Source organism: Brettanomyces nanus, chromosome 1 (assembly GCF_011074865.1).
Source record: "Brettanomyces nanus chromosome 1, complete sequence".
NCBI classification, from domain to species: domain Eukaryota; kingdom Fungi; phylum Ascomycota; class Pichiomycetes; order Pichiales; family Pichiaceae; genus Brettanomyces; species Brettanomyces nanus.
Window position 1 is genome coordinate 3,370,796 of NC_052374.1, and position 24,835 is coordinate 3,395,630.

General features: G+C 41.8%; 11 protein-coding genes across 11 annotated transcripts; 6 read left to right on the forward strand and 5 right to left on the reverse strand.

Moving 5' to 3' along the window:
* Window positions 1–2,204: 2,204 nt before the first annotated feature.
* FOA43_001579 (uncharacterized protein) lies at window positions 2,205–3,260 on the forward strand (the record flags this gene model as incomplete). The annotated part of the gene is made up of 1 exon (XM_038921891.1): window positions 2,205–3,260. One exon carries the CDS (start codon window positions 2,205–2,207, stop codon window positions 3,258–3,260), a length of 1,056 nt encoding a protein of 351 aa, XP_038777819.1.
* Window positions 3,261–4,958: 1,698 nt separating this feature from the next.
* Window positions 4,959–6,431, forward strand: LPD1 (dihydrolipoamide dehydrogenase precursor; the record flags this gene model as incomplete). The annotated part of the gene is made up of 1 exon (XM_038921892.1): window positions 4,959–6,431. The coding sequence occupies one exon, from the start codon at window positions 4,959–4,961 to the stop codon at window positions 6,429–6,431; it is 1,473 nt and encodes a 490-aa protein (XP_038777820.1).
* A 759-nt stretch (window positions 6,432–7,190) lies between these two features.
* FOA43_001581 (uncharacterized protein) lies at window positions 7,191–8,405 on the forward strand (the record flags this gene model as incomplete). Its single annotated transcript, XM_038921893.1, has 1 exon — window positions 7,191–8,405. One exon carries the CDS (start codon window positions 7,191–7,193, stop codon window positions 8,403–8,405), a length of 1,215 nt encoding a protein of 404 aa, XP_038777821.1.
* Window positions 8,406–8,807: 402 nt separating this feature from the next.
* FOA43_001582 (uncharacterized protein) lies at window positions 8,808–10,490 on the forward strand (the record flags this gene model as incomplete). Its single annotated transcript, XM_038921894.1, has 1 exon — window positions 8,808–10,490. The coding sequence occupies one exon, from the start codon at window positions 8,808–8,810 to the stop codon at window positions 10,488–10,490; it is 1,683 nt and encodes a 560-aa protein (XP_038777822.1).
* A 62-nt stretch (window positions 10,491–10,552) lies between these two features.
* On the reverse strand, window positions 10,553–12,583 carry FOA43_001583 (uncharacterized protein; the record flags this gene model as incomplete). The annotated part of the gene is made up of 1 exon (XM_038921895.1): window positions 10,553–12,583. One exon carries the CDS (start codon window positions 12,581–12,583, stop codon window positions 10,553–10,555), a length of 2,031 nt encoding a protein of 676 aa, XP_038777823.1.
* A 785-nt stretch (window positions 12,584–13,368) lies between these two features.
* FOA43_001584 (uncharacterized protein) lies at window positions 13,369–15,218 on the reverse strand (the record flags this gene model as incomplete). The annotated part of the gene is made up of 2 exons (XM_038921896.1): window positions 13,369–15,167; window positions 15,215–15,218. The coding sequence occupies 2 exons, from the start codon at window positions 15,216–15,218 to the stop codon at window positions 13,369–13,371; spliced, it is 1,803 nt and encodes a 600-aa protein (XP_038777824.1).
* Window positions 15,219–15,373: 155 nt separating this feature from the next.
* Window positions 15,374–16,027, reverse strand: RPL1A (60S ribosomal protein L1A; the record flags this gene model as incomplete). Its single annotated transcript, XM_038921897.1, has 1 exon — window positions 15,374–16,027. One exon carries the CDS (start codon window positions 16,025–16,027, stop codon window positions 15,374–15,376), a length of 654 nt encoding a protein of 217 aa, XP_038777825.1.
* A 253-nt stretch (window positions 16,028–16,280) lies between these two features.
* On the forward strand, window positions 16,281–17,280 carry FOA43_001586 (uncharacterized protein; the record flags this gene model as incomplete). The annotated part of the gene is made up of 2 exons (XM_038921898.1): window positions 16,281–16,285; window positions 16,449–17,280. The coding sequence occupies 2 exons, from the start codon at window positions 16,281–16,283 to the stop codon at window positions 17,278–17,280; spliced, it is 837 nt and encodes a 278-aa protein (XP_038777826.1).
* Window positions 17,281–17,354: 74 nt separating this feature from the next.
* Window positions 17,355–20,059, reverse strand: FOA43_001587 (uncharacterized protein; the record flags this gene model as incomplete). Its single annotated transcript, XM_038921899.1, has 2 exons — window positions 17,355–19,976; window positions 20,042–20,059. 2 exons carry the CDS (start codon window positions 20,057–20,059, stop codon window positions 17,355–17,357), a joined length of 2,640 nt encoding a protein of 879 aa, XP_038777827.1.
* A 416-nt stretch (window positions 20,060–20,475) lies between these two features.
* Window positions 20,476–21,134, forward strand: SAR1 (COPII coat GTPase; the record flags this gene model as incomplete). The annotated part of the gene is made up of 2 exons (XM_038921900.1): window positions 20,476–20,494; window positions 20,584–21,134. 2 exons carry the CDS (start codon window positions 20,476–20,478, stop codon window positions 21,132–21,134), a joined length of 570 nt encoding a protein of 189 aa, XP_038777828.1.
* Window positions 21,135–21,186: 52 nt separating this feature from the next.
* On the reverse strand, window positions 21,187–24,702 carry FOA43_001589 (uncharacterized protein; the record flags this gene model as incomplete). The annotated part of the gene is made up of 1 exon (XM_038921901.1): window positions 21,187–24,702. One exon carries the CDS (start codon window positions 24,700–24,702, stop codon window positions 21,187–21,189), a length of 3,516 nt encoding a protein of 1,171 aa, XP_038777829.1.
* Window positions 24,703–24,835: the final 133 nt, after the last annotated feature.

Consider the following 24,835-nt stretch of genomic DNA (forward strand, 5'->3'; position numbering starts at 1 on the left):
TGGGATAATTACAGGTTTCAATCGCGTTTCACCCGAAAACGATCTTCGCGATTTCGAAAGTTTGAGGGATCCAAAACATTACGACTATGTGAAGAATGATTATGATGCAGTAGAGAACATGGCGCATGAAAAGTCTTTAGCTTAATAACTGCGCATCTCAAAGGTGCATCTCCTGTCGTAAGTTTGTTTCACTCCGTCGTTTATTCATCTTCTCTCTTGGAAAATGCATTTCTTCTTTTTACATTTTGTGGATCAAATATTTACGCCTTGCTAGGAGCAACGACGCGGTGTTCTAGAGTTTGGTTTCACGTACACAAGGGGCGCAGACAAAAAGGCTCAGCCCGAAAAATATTCAAAGCCATCCCCGAAACATGGGTAAATAGACGAGTCGGCCGACCTGCGCTGTAAGCTGCGTGCGGCAACTAGTTTAGAAACACGTGAGGTTTTATGGATGTTTGTCTCTCTCTAAGCACCAAAACCTGTTATATGCTACTCGATGCAAGTGTAACAAGCAGTGACGATAAATGTGAACTAGTGTATAACTTTGATACAATCAACGAATTCGGTAGTCAAATAATAACAAGAGGAATCCCCTTATATTTCCCTTTTCCCAAAAGTGATGATCACTAGTGTACGGATGTATTATCATGAAGGTTGACACAGGACTACCTCGAGAGTTTGCTCTATGAGCCATATTAATGTCAGCATTCTAACACCTATGAAATAAGGATGTAGTTGGTCCGAGGGAGCCGGCTGGGAAATATCAAAAGATGATGATCGCGTGCTTAACGGGCATTTTAAATGAGAAACTTCAAAGGTGAAACTCCGCTCTTATATTTTGCTACCCATTGATTACCGGCTCAGTGAATTATAGAAGATCCGCAAAATATCTCCATATCTACCCCATAAATTTGGGAATACTAAATGAGCCTTAAATTACTAAAATTGGCGAAGCAAGGGCAATGCAAACATGACTATAATGAAGATTATGGAAAGGGTGGAGTCCAATCCGATAAATAATTGGCATGTGTGTGTTCATTAACGCTTTTGAAAAATTTAGACTCTATCGGGATACGCTTTTTAGATTAACATGATATATCAGAATTTAGGGGTTGTTCAAGCTCCAACAGTCAATGCCTAATATGGATTCAGTCCTTTGAAATACGAATAAACCTATCATAGCTTACGAAGTCGCCAATCTGAACTCCGTTTCAAAACATTCACATTATAAAAAGCTGTAGCGAAAAAATCTAGACCAATCGAGACATCCACAGACTACAGGCTATAATAAACACAGGTATAGGTATATAGTTCACAGCTTGTTTAATTCAACTTCATTCATGATATCGACATCAATACACGGAGATGATATGCTGACCCTTCGACCACTGTCAAAGTCATTTTCGCACGGGTTTTTATTATCCTTATTATTATTTAGTTTGGGGTTAATTGAGGTGGACTGCTTTTTTTTTCTGCCTCCTTAAAAATCACCATTCATTAATGCTTGATGTTTCTTTTCCGGGCTTCTATTCGAGCTTCTTTTTAATTCTTTGGGTCCTTTTCAGCACGGCTGACACCGTTTCTCTGTTTCGCATAATATAGTAAATGCTACTTTTTCTTCATTTAAAGCCTTTAAATGTCTTGTTTTTGGTAACCATAAGACAAAGGACAAGCCATTAATAAACATTAGGAAGAATCAGGTGGCAAAATATAAACTTCGGCAGTAATATATAAAATCTGGAATCTATCCATCGGTGAATGCCATCAATAAATAGGAACGCGATTTAGGCTATTAATGATGGGCATCATGAGACGAGGCAGTTTATTTTATTTTAAGCTCAGATGATGATTACCACCAACTTATTTCTCCTCCGCGAATTCTGGCAACACTAGCATACTTAGTGTTCTTTGTGCGGAACAATATAGTCTTTATTGAAAAAAGAAAAGTAGTAGAGAAAGAAAAAGAAAAGGTACGTACAGTCAGCCACTTTCGGAAGGATACCCCACAAGGCCGAAGGTAATAAGTGAAAAATCATTATTGAGAATGAAGACTATTGTTCTCGTAGGCTGGTGGTGACCGGAGAGTTTTGAAGGGTATAAATAAGTGGCCTAGTAAGCGTATAGAAAAGCAAGATTAACGATCCAAACTCTCTTTGTAGTCCCTTGAGATATTTCAGTGTACTCGTTAAATCCACCCTTCTATTATGTCTAATCCATCTGTCGTCTTGAGAAAGATCCACGATATTGGCTTCGAGAACAGGCCTGTTCCGGAGATCAAGGATCCTCATTTTGTCAAGATTGCTATCAAATGCACCGGTATCTGCGGTTCTGATTATCACTACTATGAAACTGGTAGTTGCGGATCGTTCGTTGTCAAAGAGCCTATGGTTCTTGGTCATGAATCTGCTGGTGTTGTTGTTGAGATTGGTGATGCTGTCGAACACTTGAAAGTTGGTGATAGAGTTGCCTGTGAGCCTGGTGTTCCATCAAGATACTCCCAGGAGTACAAGTCCGGCCATTACAATTTATGTCCACACATGGCTTTTGCTGCAACTCCTCCATACGATGGTACTTTATGCAAATACTACTTGCTTCCAGAAGATTTCTTAGTCAAGTTGCCAGATCATGTTTCATTGGAAGAGGGCGCATTGGCCGAGCCTTTGTCGGTTGGTGTGCACTCCAACAAGCAGATTGGTACTAAATTCGGTGATAGAATACTTGTGATCGGTGCTGGTCCGGTCGGTCTTCTAGCTGCCGGTGTTGCTAGAGCTTTTGGTGCTACTAAAGTTTTGATTTTGGATATTTCTCAAACGAGATTAGCATTCGCTTTGGAACACAACTATGCTACTCACGCTTACAATACCAAGGGTAAGTCCGAATCTGATGTGCTTGCATACATCAAAAAGCATTGGAATGGGGAATTGCCGACTGGTGCCATCGAGGCTACTGGTGTTCCAGCATGTATCGCTATGGCCATCAATTTATTAGATAAGGGCGGAAGATACGTCCAGGTTGGTATGGGTCCAAGTGCTGTAGACGGCTTCCCAATTGCGAAAGTGGGTGAAAACGAAATCACCGTGTTTGGTAGCTTTAGATACTGTGTCGATGATTACAAGACTTCTATTGCGTTGATTGCAGATAAAAAGATCAATGTCAAGCCTTTCGTTACTCATAGATTTACCTTTAAGCAGGCAATTGATGCCTACAAGTTCTTTGGCGAAGGTAAGGCCATCAAGATCATGATTGCCGGTCCAGAGTAAATTCTGTATCGAATCTGGATTTTTAGTAGTGTGTTTCTGGGTTGCATTTTTTTATTTGTTTTTAGTTCTTATGTTAATGCAATTTTATTTGACGACAACTTGATTTTTGATCGTAATGGAGTGTAGGTGAAGCTCGCGATGCTCGCGAGTCTCGACGTTTGTAACTATAAGATTATTCTTTCTGCAATTATGCTATCTATTCTTTGTGAGTCGCGAATTGCCATTGCAGGATCTTGTGCCTGGGGTCGAAATGCCTTGAAGGGTTTCCGATCAATATCTTATGACGGTACGCCGAAATCGTTGGCCCATTCTGACTTCGGTAAAGAAGCATTGTCTGATGATATACCGACAGTTGCTTTGGTTTATGACAAGCACTCACCTCCAGGATATTTACCGAATGCTAACAATCCAATAGTGTTCTTACACGGACTCTTTGGTTCCAAGTCCAACAACCGATCAGTTGCAAAAAAATTGGCTCGTTTATTGGACAGAGATGTTTACTGTTTAGACCTTAGAAACCACGGTGACTCACCTCATAATATACGGATGGATTATCCGGCAATGAGCGCAGATGTTGAGCGCTTTATAGAGGAACATGATTTGGAAGATCCTATTATAATGGGTCATTCCATGGGTGCCAAGACAGCGATGAGCGTTTGTCTTAGGAAACCGAAAATCTGCTCTTTGCTTATACCAATTGACACTGCACCAGTTGATCTCACAGGAGGAGGAGCCGGATTTTCAAAGTTTGGTATATATGTGAAACAGATGATGAAGATTGATGGTAATGAGAATTTACGGTCACTGAAGGAGTGTGACAACATCTTGGCAGAGGTGGAATCTAACGTCACCATTCGCCAGTTTCTCCTCACTAATATGAAGAGTAGTAAACATGGAGGCTACAGATGCAGGGTTCCGTTGGATATTTTGGGAAATGCATTAGATAATATCTCTTCATGGCCTTTTAACTGCGAAGTGAGTCGGTGGTCTGGACCTACATTGTTTGTGAGAGGAACTAGGTCACCCTACATGGCAGATGAATATTTAGGGTCAGTGGCCAAATGCTTCCCCAGATTCGAGGTCCAAGATGTTGAAGCAGGTCATTGGTTGACTAGTGAAAATCCTACAGCATTTATAGGCGTTGTTAGTGAGTGGATAAAGTACCAGGAGGAATAGCTAAATTCATTATACAGTTAATATAGCCGTGTTACTCGTTTCCCCCGTTAACTATCTTACCCCACTGGCCCCACGCTCTTCCGTGTTGCACCCGCCATCGGAGTACTCCCATCCTTTACGGGGAAAGCTGCAAAGATGTTTCTATTTCCTCGTCCCGCACTTTTCCATCCCGGTGGGGAAACTGGCGCGAATTGCCGCTTCCGCTGTCTTGTCCGTCCTTTCCTTGACCACTCGCCGTGTTAAATGGCCCCATACTTTTCTACTCGGGTCGGGCCGTGTATGCGCGCGATCGCGAGGTGATGGTGATTGTCCAAACAGAGATACATAACTTGTCCTTAACTATGCTGCTTCATGGCTTTGTAATTATTATTATATCTTGAGCTTGACGAGAATTAGAGCTTTTTTTTTTGCATCAAATTTTTCCAACTATTTTTTCCTCCCACAATTACTTTACTCCTTCCTTCTTCTTTACTGTTCTATTTATTAATTAGTTCGATTGTTCAATAGTCACTACACTGAAATATGCTTAGATTCTCACAGAGAAGATTCTTTTCTTCCGCTAGAACTGCCTTTGAAGCAGTTAAAAAATCGCATGATCTTGTCATTATTGGTGGTGGCCCCGGTGGTTACGTTGCCGCCATTAAGGCTGCCCAACTCGGTTTCGATACTGCCTGTGTCGAGAAAAGAGGTGCTCTTGGTGGTACTTGTTTGAATGTTGGTTGTATTCCATCCAAGTCTCTTTTGAACAACTCGGAATTGTTCCACCGTGTCCAGAAAGAGGGTGCTATGCGTGGTATTAACATTCCAGGTGAAGTGACTCCTAACTTGGGTGCTCTTATGAAGGAGAAAGACAAGGCCGTCAAGCAATTGACTGGTGGTGTCGAGATGTTGTTCAAGAAATATGGTGTTAAATACTATAAGGGTAGTGCCTCGTTCATTGACGAGCATCAATTGAAGGTTGATCCTATAGAAGGTGGTGAAGAAGCAATTTTGGATGCCAAAAACATTATTGTTGCCACTGGTTCCGAAGCTACTCCATTCCCGGGCATTGAGATCGACGAGGAGAGAATCGTCACCTCTACTGGTGCATTGTCTCTTAAAGAGATTCCTAAGAAGATGGCCATTATTGGTGGTGGTATCATTGGTTTGGAGATGGGTTCTGTTTGGAGTAGATTGGGTAGTGAAGTTACCGTTTTGGAATTCCAGGACGCTATCGGCGGTGCCGGTATGGATGCTGAGGTTTCCAAGAACATCCAAAAGATCATGTCTAAGCAGGGAATGAAGTTCAAGCTCGGTGCAAAGGTCACTAAGGGTGTCAGAAACGGAGAGATCGTCAATGTCGAGTACGAGGATGGTAAGTCTGGTAAGACTGAGACTCTTGATGCCGACGTCTTGTTAGTTGCTGTTGGTAGGAGACCATTCACCAAAGGATTGAATGCCGAGAAGATCGGACTAGACTTCGATAAGAAGGGCCGTGTCGTCATCGACTCTGAGTACAAGACAAACAAGCCTCATATTTTGTGCATTGGTGATTGTACATTTGGTGTTATGTTGGCTCATAAGGCTGAGGATGAAGGTATCGCTGCTGTTGAGTACTTGAAGAACGGTTTCGGTCATGTCAATTACAACAACATCCCAGCTGTCATGTACACACACCCAGAGGTTGCTTGGACTGGTCAGAATGAGGAGCAGTTGAAAGAAGCTGGAATCAAGTACAAGACTGGTAAGTTCCCATTCTTGGCCAACTCCAGAGCCAAGACTAACCAAGATTCGGACGGTTTTGTCAAGTTTATTGCTGACGCAGACACTCAAAGAGTTCTTGGTGTTCACATTATTGGACCTAACGCCGGTGAGATGATTGCTGAGGCTTGTTTGGCCCTAGAATACGGTGCCTCGTGTGAAGACATCTACAGAGTTTGTCACGCCCATCCAACCTTATCTGAGGCTTTCAAGGAGGGTGCCATGACTGTCTTTGGTAAGCCAATCAACTTCTAAGGAAACGCACTTATATGATTTGTTTTGTCTTTTGCTGATTTCAGTTTGATTTTGATTTTGATTTTGATTTTTTTTCTCATTTTTTCCATTACAGTCTGAGTTTAGTTTTAGTTTTTGTTACTGTTTTTGTTTTTTGTTTTTTGTTTCTGTTCTTGTTCTTGCCTTTATATTGTTTTACTTTGATTCTTATGTTACGTATTGACGTGTTTTCGATCTTTTGCTATTTATTGCGCTGAGTAGTTCGGTGATTTCCATTTCTGGTATAATGTGGGGAAAAGCAAAAAAAAAAAAAAAGAGGTTAAGGCTGTGTACATGAAAAGTCTGATGATGCGAGAGAAGGAGAGAGTAGTCCTCCTATAAGGTGTCATCTGAAGGAGAAGCAAGGGCCATTGAGCAGGCGTCCGGTACTACTCAAGATTTATGCTACCATGATTTACCTTCTCCCTTTGATGCCCGTATTAGCCATCTTCAGTAACATTCTCAATGGTCCTTTACTCCACGGTGGTGTCCCCTTCCCCCTCCCGCTTCGTGCAAATTTTTCGTGACACTCTGTTTAGAACGGAGATGATGCACAAAAAAGGCAGGAGAGATTATTTAATTCTATATGTTTGTTAAGCAAAGAAGCACCCTCCATTTGAGTTCTGTACCCCTAATAATTTTTTTCTCTCTTTTATGTCAATTTGTTTTGTTTTGTTTTGTTTTGTTTCGACTTGTCTTGTTTTGTTTTGCCCTGTCTTGTTTTAAATAGTTTCCATCCTGATGACCAGCCATACTACCCATCAACCACCTTCAACATACGACGCTAGCGGTACGTTGCAAACGTTTGACGAAGACGTCAAAGATGGACATACAGATCAACCTTATAGACTCAAATTCACTCAAAGAGCCATGGTAGGCCATGGTTCATTTGGCTACGTGTACCAAATTACGCTTCAGCCGGAAAACGATAAAGCCGCCATTAAGAGGGTTCTCCAGGACAAAAAGTTCAAGAACAGGGAGTTGGAGATCATGCGCATCATTAGACACAAAAACCTCGTCAATCTTATCTCTTACTTCTACAAGACCAACGAGACGAACGAAATCTATCTCCATCTTATTTTGGAGTACGTTCCTGAGACGTTATATAAGGCCAGCGGTTGGTACATTCAGAGGCAAAGGACTATGCCCCTATTTGAGGTTAGATTATATTCCTATCAAATGCTTCGGTCACTCAATTATATCCATTCCCTTGGAATATGTCACAGAGATATTAAGCCACAGAATTTATTAATTGATCCAGTTAAGGGTATCCTTAAACTTTGTGACTTCGGCTCTGCAAAGATATTGGACCCTTTACAACCGAACGTTTCCTACATTTGTTCAAGGTACTACCGTGCACCTGAGCTTATATTCGGTGCCCGTAATTATACCACCAAGATTGATGTTTGGTCTGCAGGCTGTGTCATAGCGGAACTGATTCTAGGCCAGCCCTTATTCCCAGGAGAATCCGGTATAGACCAATTGGTGGAAATCATCAAGATTTTGGGCACTCCTTCTAAAGAAGAAATCAGATCTATGAATCCAAATTATATGGATCATAAGTTTCCAACCATTAAGCCTATACCCCTTCATAAGATCTTTAAGAATGTTGATTCTGACATCATAGATCTTCTAAGTTCCATTCTTGATTATTCTCCTCTGACTAGAGTCAGTGCCGCTGAGGCTATATCTGCCAAGGTTTTCGATATATTCAGAAGTCAGGAAAATGCTTCCATGGCTCTTCCCAATTACAGAAATTTCCGTTTGGACCATGAGGTGCCTATGCCTGATCTACTTGGATTTTCCAAGAGGGAATTGAGCGTTCAACCTGAATTAGTTCATCACTTGGTTCCTGATTGGAAGTGGAGTTGTTACCTTGATGATTATGGTTTCTCATTGGACAATTTTGTCCCCTATACGAAGGAGGAGTTGATGAATCCTGAGATTGAAGAGTAGTCCGTTATTCATATCAATTTTTGCTACTTCACTCTATTCCTACCATATATAATATCTCTTCTTCTTGTGATTACTTTCTGTCATATATATTGCTATCCTCATTTTCTCACTATTTAATGAATCCATCTGATGTTATGTCTAAGTCAATTAATTATGAATAGATGATAAAAAATTGAAAAAAAAAACGATCGAGGATTTCATGGATTTCGTTTCTTTCTGCTTTTATTTCCTTATGATATGGGCAAAAGGCGAGTCTTAGGTGCACAAAAGGTGGTAGAAACGGGGCTCAAAAAGCCACGTGAAGCTCTTCGGGAGCCCGTAGTATCTCCTCTGCCATTACTTTCATCGACCTCATCACTTCAAGATGCGGCTCAGTTGACTTGCCCCATCTGTTTTGAGCCAATGTTGACATTAGCACAATTAAATCAACATTTAGACGATGAGCATACTCTGGGAACTACTAGTGGCAACAGTGATGAAAGCGCAAACGGAAATGAAAACGAAGACGAGAATGAAAACAAGAGACTAACGATTGGTATTGAGAAGGATTTCAAGAACTGGTTCAAAGAGAATTTCATTGGCCCACAACAGCAGCAACAACCTTCGTCACCAAGAAAGTTCAAGGCGGATATATTTGATAGTAACTTCAGTTTAAGTGAAAGCTCCAGAAGCAGCAGTCCGGATGGATTGCAGAAGAAGTCATCGTCGTCATCTTCCAGGCATCCTATTAAGAATGGTGTAGTGCCGGTAATAATACCAAGAGCACATTGGCAGAAGCCATCAGGAAACAGCTATTGTCATTACGAAGGATGCAATAAAAACCTCGGGTTGAAAAACGGCCAGGTCAACTGCCGGAAGTGCGGTAGATTATTCTGCGATTACCATACGCTGTATCGAATGAAGATCAATGCGAAGCTTGAGAGCGATGTTGAAAATGGTGTGTGGAGCAGAGTTTGTGTTGACTGTTTCCAGCAACGACCGTGCTGGGAGCGAGCAAATGATGGACAATTTAGGGATTTGACCGTAGTATTCAAAAGACTGCGAGATAAGAAAGTTGGCACCATTAACTTGGGTAGGTTGAACTTGGAAAAGCGGTTGATAAAGTTTTTGAATTACTTGGAACTTGTCGGTGAAGGGAAGAAGAGTTTGAGTGAATTCTATGCATTTGAGAGAGATTTGGTTCCTTGGCAAGATGCAGCAAAGTACCGGAAATGTTCTGTATGCCAATCGCCGTTCTCATTTTTTGTTCGTAAGCATCATTGTCGGATCTGTGGATCTGTGGTATGTGGGGATCCGTCCAAGGGGTGTTCCATGCCAGTTCCTGCGAATCTTATTGCCGGCATTCTTAATATTAGATTGCCAGGGGAGGAAAAGGATTCACAAGTAGGATCCTTTGAAGGCCCAACCGGAAACATCACAATACGGCTATGTCTGCTCTGCAAGAGAAGGATTTTTGATAGACGATTGGCATCTGAAGAATCTGTAAAGCTTGATAGCAGTGATTTTATCATCACTTTCAAGAGGTTCCTGGCCTTGAGAACTCAGGTAGAAAAGGCCAGAGGTGTTGCCGATGAACTTAAGTTGATCGGCTATTTTACAAAGATTGAGCAACTACTTAAGGTTCTTTCTGCAAAAGTGAAGGTTCTAGATAATCAGGCTGAAGAGCAAGCATCGACGAGGGTCAATGCTCAGACTGGACAGAACATCCAGTTACCAAACAAACCTTTCAACGTGGATCAATATAGGCTCTACAGATCACTTGAACAGCGAATTGTCAGTTACATTCAGGAAAATCTACCGGAGCTTCGACGCATTCAACAAAGTAAGATTGCCGAAGAGAAGAAATTGATTGGAGAGAAGGAAGAACAGCAGGATGGTGCTCCAAAGCTAACCAAGCGCGAGATCCGTCTAAAGCGTGAGAAGTTGATGGTGCTTAACGAGCAAAAGTTCATGATTCAAAACTTGCACGAGGAGTACAAAAAGCAGCGTAAATTTGATGACTTGCAGCCTCTAGACGATAATCTGTCGGACCTCCGTAAGGAGATAGAGGGCCTACGCTTGGAATTGGGCGACGAAGCATTTTAATATCGAGAACCCGAGTTTCATTTGAAAAATGTAATATATGCATATATATATACAAACTGTATTCAAACCGTTCCTTTCTTCTTGGCCTTCCTGTTCATCTTATTATGCCTCTTATTCTTCAGAAGCGTTTTTTGATGAAATGGACTATCTAGTACCCCTCTGACATTATTCATCTTGAAGAAGTCACTATCCAACTCTTGTGAGACAGTCTGCTGCTCTAATCTTTGCTTTTGGGTTAGCCGGATAGGTAACTGAGACTCGTCATTAGAGGATGTGGCAAGGGTAATAGTATCCATATCCTTGGACAAATCGAAATCGCTCGTAGAGAGTCCCTTATCTGTAATTGCAGAAATCAGCAGTTGCCTCCTCTGTGCTGGAAGATGCTCCAAAGTATAAAGCTCGTTATTGAAAGCCCTAGACTCGTCCTGTGTAGCTCTAGATCCATCGTTGTGTGGTGGAGGCTGCACGTAGAGAATTTTACCGCTGACATAGTCTTTCAAAATGTATCTAGCAGCTCTGCTTTCATCAGCAGAGCCATTTCCGGAAGTCATATAACCACGAGCCCTTGCATAGGCACCCAAAAGTTCTCCAGCCGAGGGAATGCCTGATCCACCTTCCTCCAAAGGCTTCGTAACAACTTTAATACCATAGACGGCTTCTAAGAAGTACTTAGGAATCCTACGGCACACTAACTCAGTAGGACCTGTACTTTCCCGTAATTGATCAATAGGAAGCACACCATTACAGACCAATTCAGCATTGGTGTAAGCAAAGTTGGGAAAAACCAAACCTGGACAGTCACAAAGAATCACTTTTTCCGAGAGAAGAATCGTTTGATAATGCTTGGTCTTACCAGGAGTTGCCGAAACGGAGACCTTTTTAGATCCCACAAGAGCATTAATGGTGGACGATTTACCGACGTTGGGATATCCAACAAGACCGATTTGAACCCGCTTAGGTTGTCCTGGTAAAGGTTCTATTAAAGGAGCAGAGACCTCGCTGAGAAATAAGTCTTCAAGTTCGTCGACAGTTAAAATCTTTGTCATTTGCTTAAGAATCTTATCTGTCATCTCGCTAGCTTCTTCATTCTCTATATTAAGACTGTCCAAGTGATCATCAAGTTCTGCAAGTTGTTGCTTCAATTCAGCCATCTCAGCCTTCTCGTCCTCGTTGAGGACCTCATCCAAATCTTGTTCATCATCTTCCTCTTCCTCCTCCTCTTCCTCCTCCTCTTTACTTAGCGCTCTCTTCTCCTCCTCTTCTCGCTGCTTCTCTAGAATCTCGTTGGCCCTGACAGCGCTGAAGAATGTGAATTTTATGTTATGTTTTCTGAAATATCTCGCCCAAGATAATCTTTGATTGAATGTAAGCAAATCTGCTTTGTTCACCAATAATAAATTACACTTCCTAGAGTCTAATTCCTTAACGTATTTTACCAAATCACCAGATCTGAAAAGAAGAGGATCTCTGGCATCGACAATCTGAACAACCAAGTCAGAGCTTTCTATAACACGCCATAATTGTTTCCAAAGGTTCAAATTTCTCTCGAATGGTGTTAAAAGTAAATCGTTATTCTGCTGAAGCATGGCTAACTGTCTTCTCCATTCTAAGAAAGCAATCTTTTCGTTCCGATCAAGTTCAAGTTTAGTAGTATTTTCATCCCATGCTGGTCTTCTGGGAACAGTCAACTCACTCCGATGCTCTTCCTGAAGCTTGAATTTCGCAGATTCCTCATTTGAGGTTAAAAGATAAGGATTGTAGTTACTATTTTCAATAGGTTGATTGGCCACTCTAACAATCTTGATTCCAGCTTGCCTATCTGCAGTAAATTCTTTATCCTGTAGTTCTGCCGTATTTAAAAACTCATCCAATGGGTTCTCTTGTGTCACAGACTGTAATTTCACAAAGCTGGGTTCAGGTCTATCAGTGGTAAACTGTAATTCACCGGTTGGTAAGTAATATCCCTGGTTCTTTTTCACTTTAGCATTCTCTAAAGTTCTTCCCAAACCTGCGGTATTTTTGTTCTTGTGAGGGGTATTTTTAGGACCCTTTGGAGGTTTCCATTTCCGTAGTTCCGTCTTTTGTGGAGGCATGATTGGTATAGTTACTAGCCTGATTTAAAAGGGAACTACAAGCAGAGGTTAAAAATGGTAGGTATCCTTTTTTCTTCTAGTAAAGAAAAAATTTCAGTGTAGCCCAGCCACATCCATGCGCCTCAAGTTCGATCTTTTTCTGCTCTTGTTTAAACTGGACCGACCGACCCATCATCAATTGCTTCCCTCCTCTCACCATCAACCACCATCAGTTGGCTTGCATCCTCTCTATAAAATGGCACCCACTAGACTTATCCGTACTGATTCAGCGTCTACTTTTTCTACGTTCAATTCTGCCGCGTTCACTGATGCTAGGTCGCATCTGAGTGATGCTTTATCTTCTAACAGTGGTGGCAGCTACATAACCCCAGGAGAAAATAGTAACGTGGAACAAGAATCTCAAGGAGCACGCCATTTTGAAAAGGAGGATGCAGACGAACCAGTTTTGACTCCTCAGGCCACCATAACAGACCAGCAACAAAATACCACTGACTTGGCAATTACTAGCGAACCCAAGGCTCAAAAGAAACCATCACCCACTACCACCACCGCTCTTGTTGAAAAGCAAGACCCTGGAATGGGATCAGAAGAAAACTTGGGTTACCATAGAGAAGAAAGTGAATGTCATGAATATTTGACAAGCAGCTGGTTCTGCGAAGTGATAGGATGTAATCAATGCTCCTGTGGTAACTGCTGTCTTTCTCTATTTTCTTCTCTTTGCGGTTCTTATATGACGAAATCCGCTTCACCTACCTAAAATTCTAGAGCCATAAAATATATTTATACTAACCCTGATGTAATGGGAGAGAACTTTCGATCTCTACAAGTTTCTCCGTAGTCCATGGTTCATCGCTGGCTGAGTATTTTTGTAAAGGAACGTCATAGGGTAGTCTCACTGGACACACAGGCTCAGTGGATTGCACTGTATCTTTTCCGAAAACAGGAACAAGTTTAAGATTTGGCTGTTCATCCCCACCGATCGTCTTAGGGTTGATAAGAATACCAACTTCGTACGAAGAAACTCTATACTTGCATATATTGGGTGGTTCATGCTTCAATTTCTTAAACGGACGTCCCCAAGCTTGGGAAGAGATGTTGGCCGAACTAAGAAGAAACCAATTCAAGGACTTGAAATGGTCTTCAGTAACGCAGTATGTTTTAACATGCGGAGAGAGATGCGAACGCCCGGCCTTGGATAATTCAGAGTCTTTTCCAGAGGACCATTTATGTAGGAACTGTTGAATGTTTCGATATTGTTCAGCGTAACCGGCGTATTTACCAATACGGTTCACTTTGAAGTGCAATGCATGTCCGGAAAGAAAAGTAGCTTTAGATTTGAGAATTTCCCGAACCGTGGGCCATACGATGATTGGTTGAAGGCCGCACTTCGGTATAAACTCATGATCTGCTTCTTTCACCACGGGTTGTCTTCCTTCAGCTACACCTGTAAGTACGTGCGTAAAGATGTTGGATTTCTTGCTATCGAACGGTGACGCTATCGTAGATGATTGTCCCACCATTTCACCTTTACAAGTATCAAGACCGTAAATTTTGATCCATTGGTATAACTTTCCGAAGCCAAACGTCTTAGAAACTGTATCTGGAGAGTACTTCTGTAGTGAAGAATCGAGCGTATACTTTCCTGGTGACGATCCAACGAACTGTACCCTAATAGGAGTAAAATCGAATGATTCCAATTCGCCAATAAGCTCAGATAGAAGAGACTCCTCATAGCTTTCAAGATAGCTTATTAAATCTTTCTTGAATATGTCTCCAGTATCTTTCAATGGATCCAGATCTGGCCTCTGATATAATCTCCACTGGTCCTTGTGCAACTTGCTCAATCTGGGAGAAACCCAACACATTTGTGTTTGGATTGCATAATCTGCCACCGTGAGATTCATGGTGTGAACAACGATCTGGCAAGTATCATCTTGGAACAGATTCACCATCAACTTAGTATGATGGCTTCCAAATTTGGGGAGTTTCTTGCTCACATCTATCGTCTTGATGCGGAAACTGAATTTCTGAGATTCGTCTAGTTGCAGATGGTCATTATCATTGACTCCAATGAGAATGAGTTCAACATTAACAGGATCAGCTTTGAGAAACTTGAGCAAGAATTGGCAGTCAATTAGGAAGTTGAATTGATAAGTCTTTTCAAGCAAGGGTGAGCCAATAAGATCCGACAGAGACACCGTATCCTTATCACCGTTACGACAAAATTCCTCACAGTAAGCAGGATTACCGATCAGGCGAATGGGAGAACGAAATATGGAGGTAGGAACTGTACTCACAACTTCTATATCAGTCTCACTTGCGGTTGTCTCACTCGTAGTCATCTTAGCTCTTTTTAGTCTCTTTTCTGCTGCTTTTGCTAGTAAGTTCCTCATGTTCTGCCTGGGAAAAGGTTCCTCTGGCCTCTCTGGTCCCTCTGGCTTCTCTGGCATCTCTGGCTTCTCTGGCTTCTCTGGCTTCTCTGAAATTTCAGTACATGAATTATCATCAATGTCCGGGCTAACCTCGGTACGTGAATTAACCTCAGTATCTGAACTAACCTCGGTATCCGACCCAAGATCGATCACTGCGTCATCAGCCTTTGACATCTTCTTTTCGGGCTCATTATCCGACTCATCTGAGAGTGAAATCACCTCAATGGAACGTTTCGCAGACATAGCATAAAGGAGAAGTGAAGTTCAACAGCAGTAAAAGAAAAATACATCTACTATAATTAATTTTTAATCGTTTTCACTTTTGAGGATTGTTTATTACAAAATAGTACTAAGGCAATCAGTAAAGTCTGAAAGCAGGGCCCATGGAAGATTTAACAACCAAAGAACCAACATTTTGCCACTTCTTCTTCAACAAAGAAACTAAAAAGTTAACAGCCATCAAGATTTGAGAAATCAAAACCTCCTCTTCCATCTCAACGTTACCAACAGAAACATTAAGACATAAGACCTTCTTCAATTGGAACTTGATGGTAGACTTAACATCGGTGATCTTCTGACTCAAGTCCTCAGTGTGAGAAACTGGAGTAGGGAACTTACCCAACTTGGAAAGTTGGGGACCGAGTAATCTAGGAACCTTCTTGATCAAAGACTCAGAAGCAACAAAGGCGTTGTACTTTTTAGCCAACTTCTTAATTAACTTCTTGTTCTTGTTCAACTTCTTCAAGTCATCAACGGACATGGCATCAACGGCCAAACCCTTAGCTCTATCACAGTCAAAAGCATCACCGAAAACACAAACACTCATATTTGGTCTTGGAATGGTTGGCAACTTCAAAGAACCAGAGAAACGCTTATCTCTCTGAGGGTCATAGTTCTTCAAACCGACTTGCAACTCAACCGTCTCCAAGAAGTTTCTCTTCTTGGTTTCGAGCGAGTACTTCAACAAGTCATCGACAGACTCTCTGATATTTTGTTTAGAAACTTTGGACATTGCAGAATTTCAGTCTCCCTAAGATTAGGTGTAACAGAATAAATAAACTGTATTTGGCGACTTGGTTCTTGAAGAAAGAAACAGCTTATATGAAGAGATCTCTATGTGAGAAATATGAAAATAAAAATGCTTGAAAATTTTTTTTTCTTCAATCTTGAGGGTTACAGCCCTGAATGTTGGCACGTGATAAAGAGCTCAAATAGAGTTAGTACTAATGAACAATTCATCTAAGCTTCAAGCTCTTGTAGTTGAGATGCCGTTGGGACATAGTCACCGACAGATTTCTCCATTTCATGTTCTTCTCTCTCTATTTATTTTCTCCACGTACTAGATTTTTTATATCGTCACCGCACGTGCGATTCAAGTCCTCTTCGTCGTCGTCAAAGCGATGGCTCAACCGTCAGAAGACCGATTTTTACAGTCGGGAGGCCAAGCATGAGAACTTAAAATCACGTGCAGCTTTCAAATTACTTCAGGTGGATCAGAAATTCAAGATCTTCCAGAGTTCCGAAGGCAGAGCACTCAATGTAGTTGATTTAGGAGCTGCGCCTGGTGCTTGGAACCAAGTTGCATTAGAAAAATGTCCTAAAGGCTCGAAAATCCTAGGTGTTGATATACTTCCATATCAGCCACCTAGAGGTGTTTCGTCAATGCAGGCTAACATTCTAAGTAGGCGAACTCATGAAATGATAAGGAGTTTCTTCGGCTCCGCTGAGAAGGAGCGCCATTCTGATGCCTTGAAGGACGTGGAGATCACAACTAATACAGGAGATACTATTATAGTAAAGGAGAATTCCATGATGGGAGCACAATTATCTGAGACCAATAATGAATCCGATGATAGTAAAGATGACAATTCTTTGAATAAGACACCTATAGATGTGGTATTAAGCGACATGTATGCACCATTTGTTCAAATTTCAGGCTTTGCTAATGCAACTACTAACAATCCATATTTTAGGATGGCTAATACGTCAGGTCTTGTTGTCAGGGACCATGAAATGTCCATGGATCTTTGTGACGCTGCGCTCATAGTGGCTATCAACTTATTAAAGCAAGGCGGCTGCTCTGTAATGAAGTTTTTTAGTGGGGAAAGAGATAAGTACTTAGAACAGCGGTTGCAGATGGTTTTCCATAAAGTGTACAGATACAAGCCTACTGCTTCCAGAAGTGAATCTAGAGAGTGCTATTTTGTCTGCCTCAACAAGAAGGCGGATTATATAGACAAATTAAAGGTATTTTCTAGTGCCTGAAGGTTGCATCCGTCCATATGTTACTTTACTAATCAGAATCAAAATTATAGTATAGTAGATAGACATGATCTAAGCTATTTGGCTTCTGCATCTACAGTCGATAGATCCTTGGCCTTCTTGGCTTTTTTGGCTTTCTTCTTGGACTTCTTTTGCTTCTTCGGCTGTTCAGCTGATTCGGCCGGATCGGCCGACTCGACTAGCTCGACTGGCTCTTCCTTTGATTCTTCTTCTTTCGATTCTTTTTCTTTTGGTTCTTCTTCTTTTGGTTCCTCTTCTTTAACCTGTTCAGCATCTCCGTTCAATTCGGGAAACTTGGAGGAATTTTCACTGGGTAGACAGAGTCTCTCTGCAAGCTTCGATTTTCCATTCTTCTCAAGCCATATCTTCCATAACTTCACAGCACTCTCTGATTTGGTTTTTTCACCGGTGTATATCAGACTCAAGAATGTGGCCTCAGGAAGTCTCTCTGATTTCTGGAGTATCTCAATGCATGATTCAACATCTTTTGCTGCCCACGAGGCAGAAAATGCAATGTTATACTTACCAGCATCCACAGCCTTTTGACTCAACTGCTTCAATCCCAATTCGTCATTGATAGACGTGTATATAAGCAATAACGATTGCAAATCTTTACTTTCAGCAAAAGCCTTGGTGGCCAATGAGATGTCCCAATGAGCAAGAGCCGTATCACCAAGCTTTTTCCATTTATGTGCAGTAGGATGTTCACCGGCAATTTCTGCCGCAAGTTCTAAGTTTAACGTACTGAGTGCCAATTCAAATCTCTCCTCCGGATCCCTAGAAACTTTTAATGCCTTCTCTTTAAAGCCACGTTGTTCAAGGAACCGAGCCACCTTATTAAGATCTTTTTCATCGATACTTGGAAGTAATTCATCTGCCTCTTCCATTTCTCCTCGTAACACCACTGTCTGGTACTCTAAGACAGCAAGAGACAAGTAGTAAGAAACTACATTGAGGTCCTTATCTGCGACATACACCCTATTGTCTCTAGGCATATAGCCAAGCATAAACATAGGCTTATCGAAATGCGCCAAGTTGTTGATGGAACCACCAACTAGATAATTCAACCTGTTTGAAGAGGAAGTGTAGATGAACACGTCACCAACCCAACGTCCCGTGACAATCTGGTCTTCTACATCGTATAACACTTTGAAAGACTCCTCAACACCTTCCTCAGGATCGATAGTTCCTTCTGTCAGCTTCTCCTGGAAAAGAGCTCTGTTGAAAGATAAGGCAAAGGCAGTTCCACTGGAAATGATCAAAACCAGCTCACCATTCTCGGACCAGACAACGTTTTCAGCCTCCACATCAACACGTCTAACCAATTGGCCAGACTCCCAATCGTAAAAAGAAATGAAGCCTTCCGATTTCACAGTCAGTAAAGCACCGCCAAAAATCTTATCTGCTGCGTAGACGAGTTCGACGGTTCCTGTAGTCTTTTCTTTGAAATTCTTGAATAGCTTCACGCTGGACTTGGATTCTCTAATGGCATAATAGTTTGAGTCCTGCGCCCAGACGAAGTCAAAACCTTGACCATATGTCTTGTTTCTCCAAGCCAAGGCAGTGTAGATGATGTACTCGTCATCGCCAGTGACGGCAACGAAACGGCCATTTGGCGAGTGCACAAGACTACTTGGATAGAACTCTACGCTACCGAGTTCCTTCTGTGTGAGGGAAAGGATCTCGCCGTCATTGATCTCCTTGGTATCAGAGACCTTGATGACAGAGTGGTAAACATCTGTGTGCTTACAAGACACAATTTTACCCATTGGATCCATGGAAAGAAGGGGCTTGTCGTCACCCAATTGGATGACAATGTGGCCAGTATCAAATCCCACGGCCAATAAGCTCGAATTCTTCTTTGTGGCAACACACCATGCTCTTTCCATACGATAGTTCAAAGTCCTTTCAAGTTTGTAAGTATTGGAGTTCCAGATTTTGATAGTAGCGTCCTCAGAACCAGAAATAATAAGGGGTAGCTCCGGATGGAATATTGCAAAGGACACGTTGGAAAGATGGTCCTCCAAGACGGCAACGCACGACTTGGTTTGGTAGTCCCAAACCTTAATAGTTCTATCATCAGAAGATGTAATGATGTAAGGCTTATCACCATGAGGATAATAGTCAACGTAGTTGAAACCTTTAGAATCAGGAGCAACTAACGTAAAATTAGGAGTCTTGGAGCCCAAAGACCAGATCTTGACAGTTTTATCCAAACAAGCAGATGCAAAAGTGTTTGAATCCTTTGGATTAAACGCAATCGACATGACATAGTGTTGGTGGCCTTCGAATGTCTGTTCGAGTTTCCAATTATGCTCCCAATTCCATAGTTTGATAGTGTAATCATCAGAAGAGGTAAGAACATAAGGTCTGGAAGGATGCACCGCAATGGAACGAATATAATCTGGATGAGCCTCGAATTGGGTAACCTTCTCACCGGTGTTGTAATTAAACACCCGCACTTGGAAGTCATCAGCACCAACAACAATCCAGTTCTTACGCGCAATGAACTTACCAGCCCTAACGGGGACGTTAGTCACGTCGAAAGTGCGAACAAGAGTATTTGTGTCATAAGTCCAGATCTCAGCCTTACCACTGTACAAAGTGGTTAGCACCCAGGGTTCGGTAGGGTGGAAATCTACACCTTTGACACGGTCCGATCTAGTACTGGCGAGTTTCTAGGGAAAAGAATGTGTGTTAGTAGACGAACGAAAGTGTCCAACTCCTCGATATCATTACTTACCTTTATATCAAGCTTCATAGTGCCAACCAGCTTGTCAACGATAACAATTGACTGTTGGGAAATGTGTTGAGGAAGTTTTGTTCAATTGAACTTTTTTCTTACTTTTGTTAGTTGTTGTGATTGATGAGGCCAAGTAATCGACTCGACTGGAGAGAAAATCGAGGCCAGTTTAATCGCATGAAAAATTTAATTCTGGCCGGGGCGTGTTCGATTTCAAAGGGGTCGGTCGCAGGTTTAAAGAGTACCGGGTGGAGCTGGTAGGGAATATACCGCACACTCCGCAGGCGGGCATTTTTTTTTTCGTGCCTCACCTCGTTTGATCCATTTGTATAAGCGTCGCCAATCGCTTGATTCGCCAACCAATTCGTTATCTTTCCACTTCCTTTTCTTCTTCTGCCCCTCAAGCTTAATTATTCAATTTCTCTTGTATAATCATGTGGATTTGGGATTGGTGTAAGTATAATTGCTTGTGATAGATACAGGGGGTAGCGATAATACCACTCTTATTTTTCCTTCTCCTTACTAACTTAAAGTCTCTTCAGTCCAAGACGTATTGGCCTCGCTTGGCCTCTGGAATAAGCACGCCAAATTGTTGTTTCTTGGTCTAGATAATGCCGGTAAAACCACTTTATTGCATATGTTAAAAAATGATAGAATGGCCACTCTACAGCCTACTTTACACCCTACATCAGAGGAACTCTCTATAGGAAATGTTAGATTTACCACCTTTGATCTTGGTGGTCACCAACAGGCTAGAAGGTTGTGGAAGGACTATTTTCCTGAGGTTAATGCCATTGTTTATTTGGTGGATGCTGCAGATTCCGAGAGACTCGAAGAGTCAAAGACTGAATTGGATGCGTTATTCGCTATGGACGAGTTGGCCAAGGTTCCTTTCTTGATTTTAGGAAACAAGATTGACTCTCCAAAGGCCGTCAGTGAGAATGAATTGAGGCACTTTCTTGGCTTGTACAACACAACTGGTAAAGGTAAGGTCCCTTTGAATGATGTCAGACCTGTCGAAGTGTTTATGTGCTCCATCCTTTTGAGACAAGGTTACGCTGAAGGTTTCAGATGGTTGTCCCAGTATATCTGATGTATTATCAATTTTACGTGGCTAATTTCCCTTCTGTTATTATGTATTAAGTTTAACTGTGACTTCTCTTACTGCCAAATGCATCTGCTGCAGACTCACTAGCAGCCAATTGTCTTTTACGACCGTTAACTCTGAAGAATTCTTTCTTTCTCTCTCTTTTCTTGTCCCCATCTTCTTCCGCAGATTTGGCCAACCGCTTCTTTCTCTCCGTATTCTTTTCCATCTTCTTGACCCGTTTCTTGGTGTCTTTATCTTTCTTGATCGTCTGGATAGTTTGAATCAAGCGTCTAGTCTGCTTTTCGCTACCACTGAGAACAACCGCACGCTTGTTGAGGTAAGTTTTATTCTTATGCTTTTTCATCTCGTGAATTTGACTCTTGAATGGTAAATTTTCTCTAATAGACCTTGGAATCCTAAGTCCATTGAACTTTCTCTCCACTCTCTCAATCTTATGATAGGCAGAATCATTCTGCAACGGGGTTGGAATATCATTGGCAGCTCTGATCTGTCCCACAAGTCTCATACCCTTCCAATTTTCTTTATCTTTCAATAGTAGAGACGTCACAGGGTTATAGAACTTTTTAGGATGAACCGGATACCACGACCTCAAAATCACTATATCACTAGCCAATATCTTATCTTCAAAAGAAGCACGAAAGTAACCATCTGGTTTGGATAGAGCCCTTTTAATCTCACCTCTAATACCAGAAACAGTCTTGATTGATGCACCTTCAAATCTAGCAACTTCCATAGCTGACGAAAACATATCCTTGATGAAAGCAGTATTCCGAAAGATCTTGTACGGGTATCCGACTAACTTCAACTTCTTGACAATTTCAACGTCCGCATTCAAATCCTCGACAATACCAGTAGCAGCAATTCGAAACGATCCGGTGGTACTCTTTTTGTCCACCATTTGGACGGCACAAAAGCTCGTATTTGGTGCCACTAACGGTCCATAAAACGTGGCATTGCAGTAGGTGTGTTCTGGTGTATACTTCAACATCCTCGTTCTTGTTCTGGAATCTGTCGTCGTATATATCGGCAGAGTTTGAAACCTTCTCCATCCCAACGAGAGAATCAAAGGATCGCTCGACTTTAGAATCTTCTTGTGCCATCTATGGCGTCTAATACGGACGTTCAAAAAACCGAATCTCTCCTCTGTCTGGAGTAACCCTCCAACTAGAATAGGGAATCTAGGATCAAAATTTTCCATGAACTCCATGGGCATTTTCTCAAAAGTTAGCTTCACATAAGAACCAGCCGGGAATCCTTCGATCTTCGTACGAGTATCTGTATCCATTTGTGATAACTCTTTCTTGTTGATCTCCAATTGCTTGGCCATTTTAGCCTTCTGAAACTCGTACCATGTGTCCTCCTCGGTGAAAATATCTTCTTCTTTACCTTCAATTCCACCTTCTTCGTTTTCAAACTGTTCGATAAGCTTTTCCTTTTTCTTTGCATTTAACGTACGCTGCCTTTCCACAGAAAGATCGAGTTCAGGTTCTTCCTCTTCCTCTTCCTCTTCCTCTTCCACTTCATCGTCATCATCATCATCTTCTTCTTCTTCTTCATCCTCAGCTTTTTCTTCTTCAGCATCAAAATCAGCAAACTCGTTACCATCATTACTTCCGTCTGCCTTTTTCACCTTATTATCATCGTCCTTTTCGTCAGCTTCTATCTCTTCCAAATCCTCGAAATCACCGTACCCTTCTGCTTCCTCGTCTTCATTTTCTTCTGAGATTCTTTGCCTGGCAGACTTGAAAAACCTCTTTTTCAACTTATCGATGGCCTCGCTACCTTCAAACCACTTCCCTTTTAATTCATCCGCTGACTTGAGAGACAATCTGCTGGTATCAATGCTTTCATCTGAGGCGCCAGCATCTCTTTTCTGAAAGAAATTATCACCCTCATCTTTTTCATTCTCTCCATTATCTTCTTCTTTCTCACTCTTCATGTCCAATTCCTCCTCCTCCTTCTTCCATCTAGAAATAGCATCCTCCGGATCAATATTATTCATGTAAATCAATTTGTTGATATCCCATACCTTTCTCACCTCAATATGATTGAGCTTGGCCCCCATTTGTTTCCACTCAGAGCTTGGACCATCTTCTGCATCGTCACTGAGTTCGAACGCAGAATCGGATTCAAAAGCCGGGTTGTCACCTTGTCCATCTTCTTCCCTATTCTTCTCATAAACTCTGGCATGTCTTAATCCGTGTCTTCCATTTTCCCCTTCAAGTGTTTTATTATCATCTTCCAACTCCTCGGGTTCTTTATCTTCCAAATCGATGGCTTTTAATTCTGGACCACCACTGAAAAGCTTGATCTCACCTCTCTTCTGGGCCTCTTCTCTACGATCCACAACTTCACTGGCATTCTGCAAATCAGAAACAAGCTTGCTTCCCAAATCATCCTTCACCTCGTCTTCTTCAGAGTCATTTTTACCAACATCAACGTAAACGGCATCTTTATCAATTAAAACACCATGAACGTCAGACATTGGAGCATATATAATCCTGTTCTTATCGTCAAGTCTCTTTCTATGCTTTCTTGTCTTTTCAGGAGCCGGCAATCCGTTTGCCTTGGCAAGTTTAGCCTGCTCTCTTTCAAATTCATCAATCTTCTGCTCGAAATACGGCGTTGGGCAGGGATCGGGTAACTTATCCACCCCGGTAACAGAACAATCACCTAATCCAGCAATATGTACTCTTGCGTTCTGCTTGGATAACGGTGTACCATGTAAATATCCATAAAGTGCCACTTTTCTGTCGCATTTAGAATCATGCTCGATCAAAGCCGGATGTGTAACATCAATCACCCTATCAACTAGCATGTAAGAATGCTCGTTTCTCCATCTAAGTGGTCTGAACTTCATCACAGAGATGAATCTGGTCAAATTCAAGATTTCTCTGTCTGGATATCTACCGTTGATCACACCAGAGAGGTAGAATAGCTTGGCACCGGGATAAACCTCCGTCCAGAACCGCTTCTTCAGACTTTTCTTAGCAGCCCTTAATGTAGCTTGCTTCTTGAAAAGATCCAAATGTGTAGTAACACCTAAAACTTTAGGCATACCATGATGCTGTGCTATATTGAGAAACTCCATAGTCTCCATCTCGAATCCATAATTACCATCAATCATTAACAACACCAAATCAGCAATCTTGGCCAAATCAATCATGGAATTCATATCGTTTGTGCATTCTATAAACGTAAGTCTTCGGCGCTTACCACTGACGACCGTGATTGGTCCTTTGATATCTGTAAGCGTAGTCTTAGAAAGTCTTCTCACTAACGATCTTATAAGCGTTGTCTTGCCTGTTCCCGGTGGTCCAACTACAACAACTATTACTGGAGGAGGATCGTCATCAGGGGTACGATCTACCATAGGAACATGGAGTCGTTTTTCCTTCAAATCACTCGATCTAGCAATCTGTCTCATCGCCTTTCCAGGCTTGGAAAGTGCAAAGGCCTTGACATTTCTGCCTTGACTCCGTAGTTTTTCCTTGGCACTTTTCCTTTTCGAATTCCCAATGTGGGCTTTATTCGACTGTTGTGTGCTCATTGGATATATGAATAGCCAACGCAAATGTACTGTTGATGAAAAAAGAAGATCAGGATTTAAAAAGGATCCTTACGTAAAAATTTTCAGATAATAGGATAGACGAAAAATAGTATCACCCTTCAGATCGGGAAAT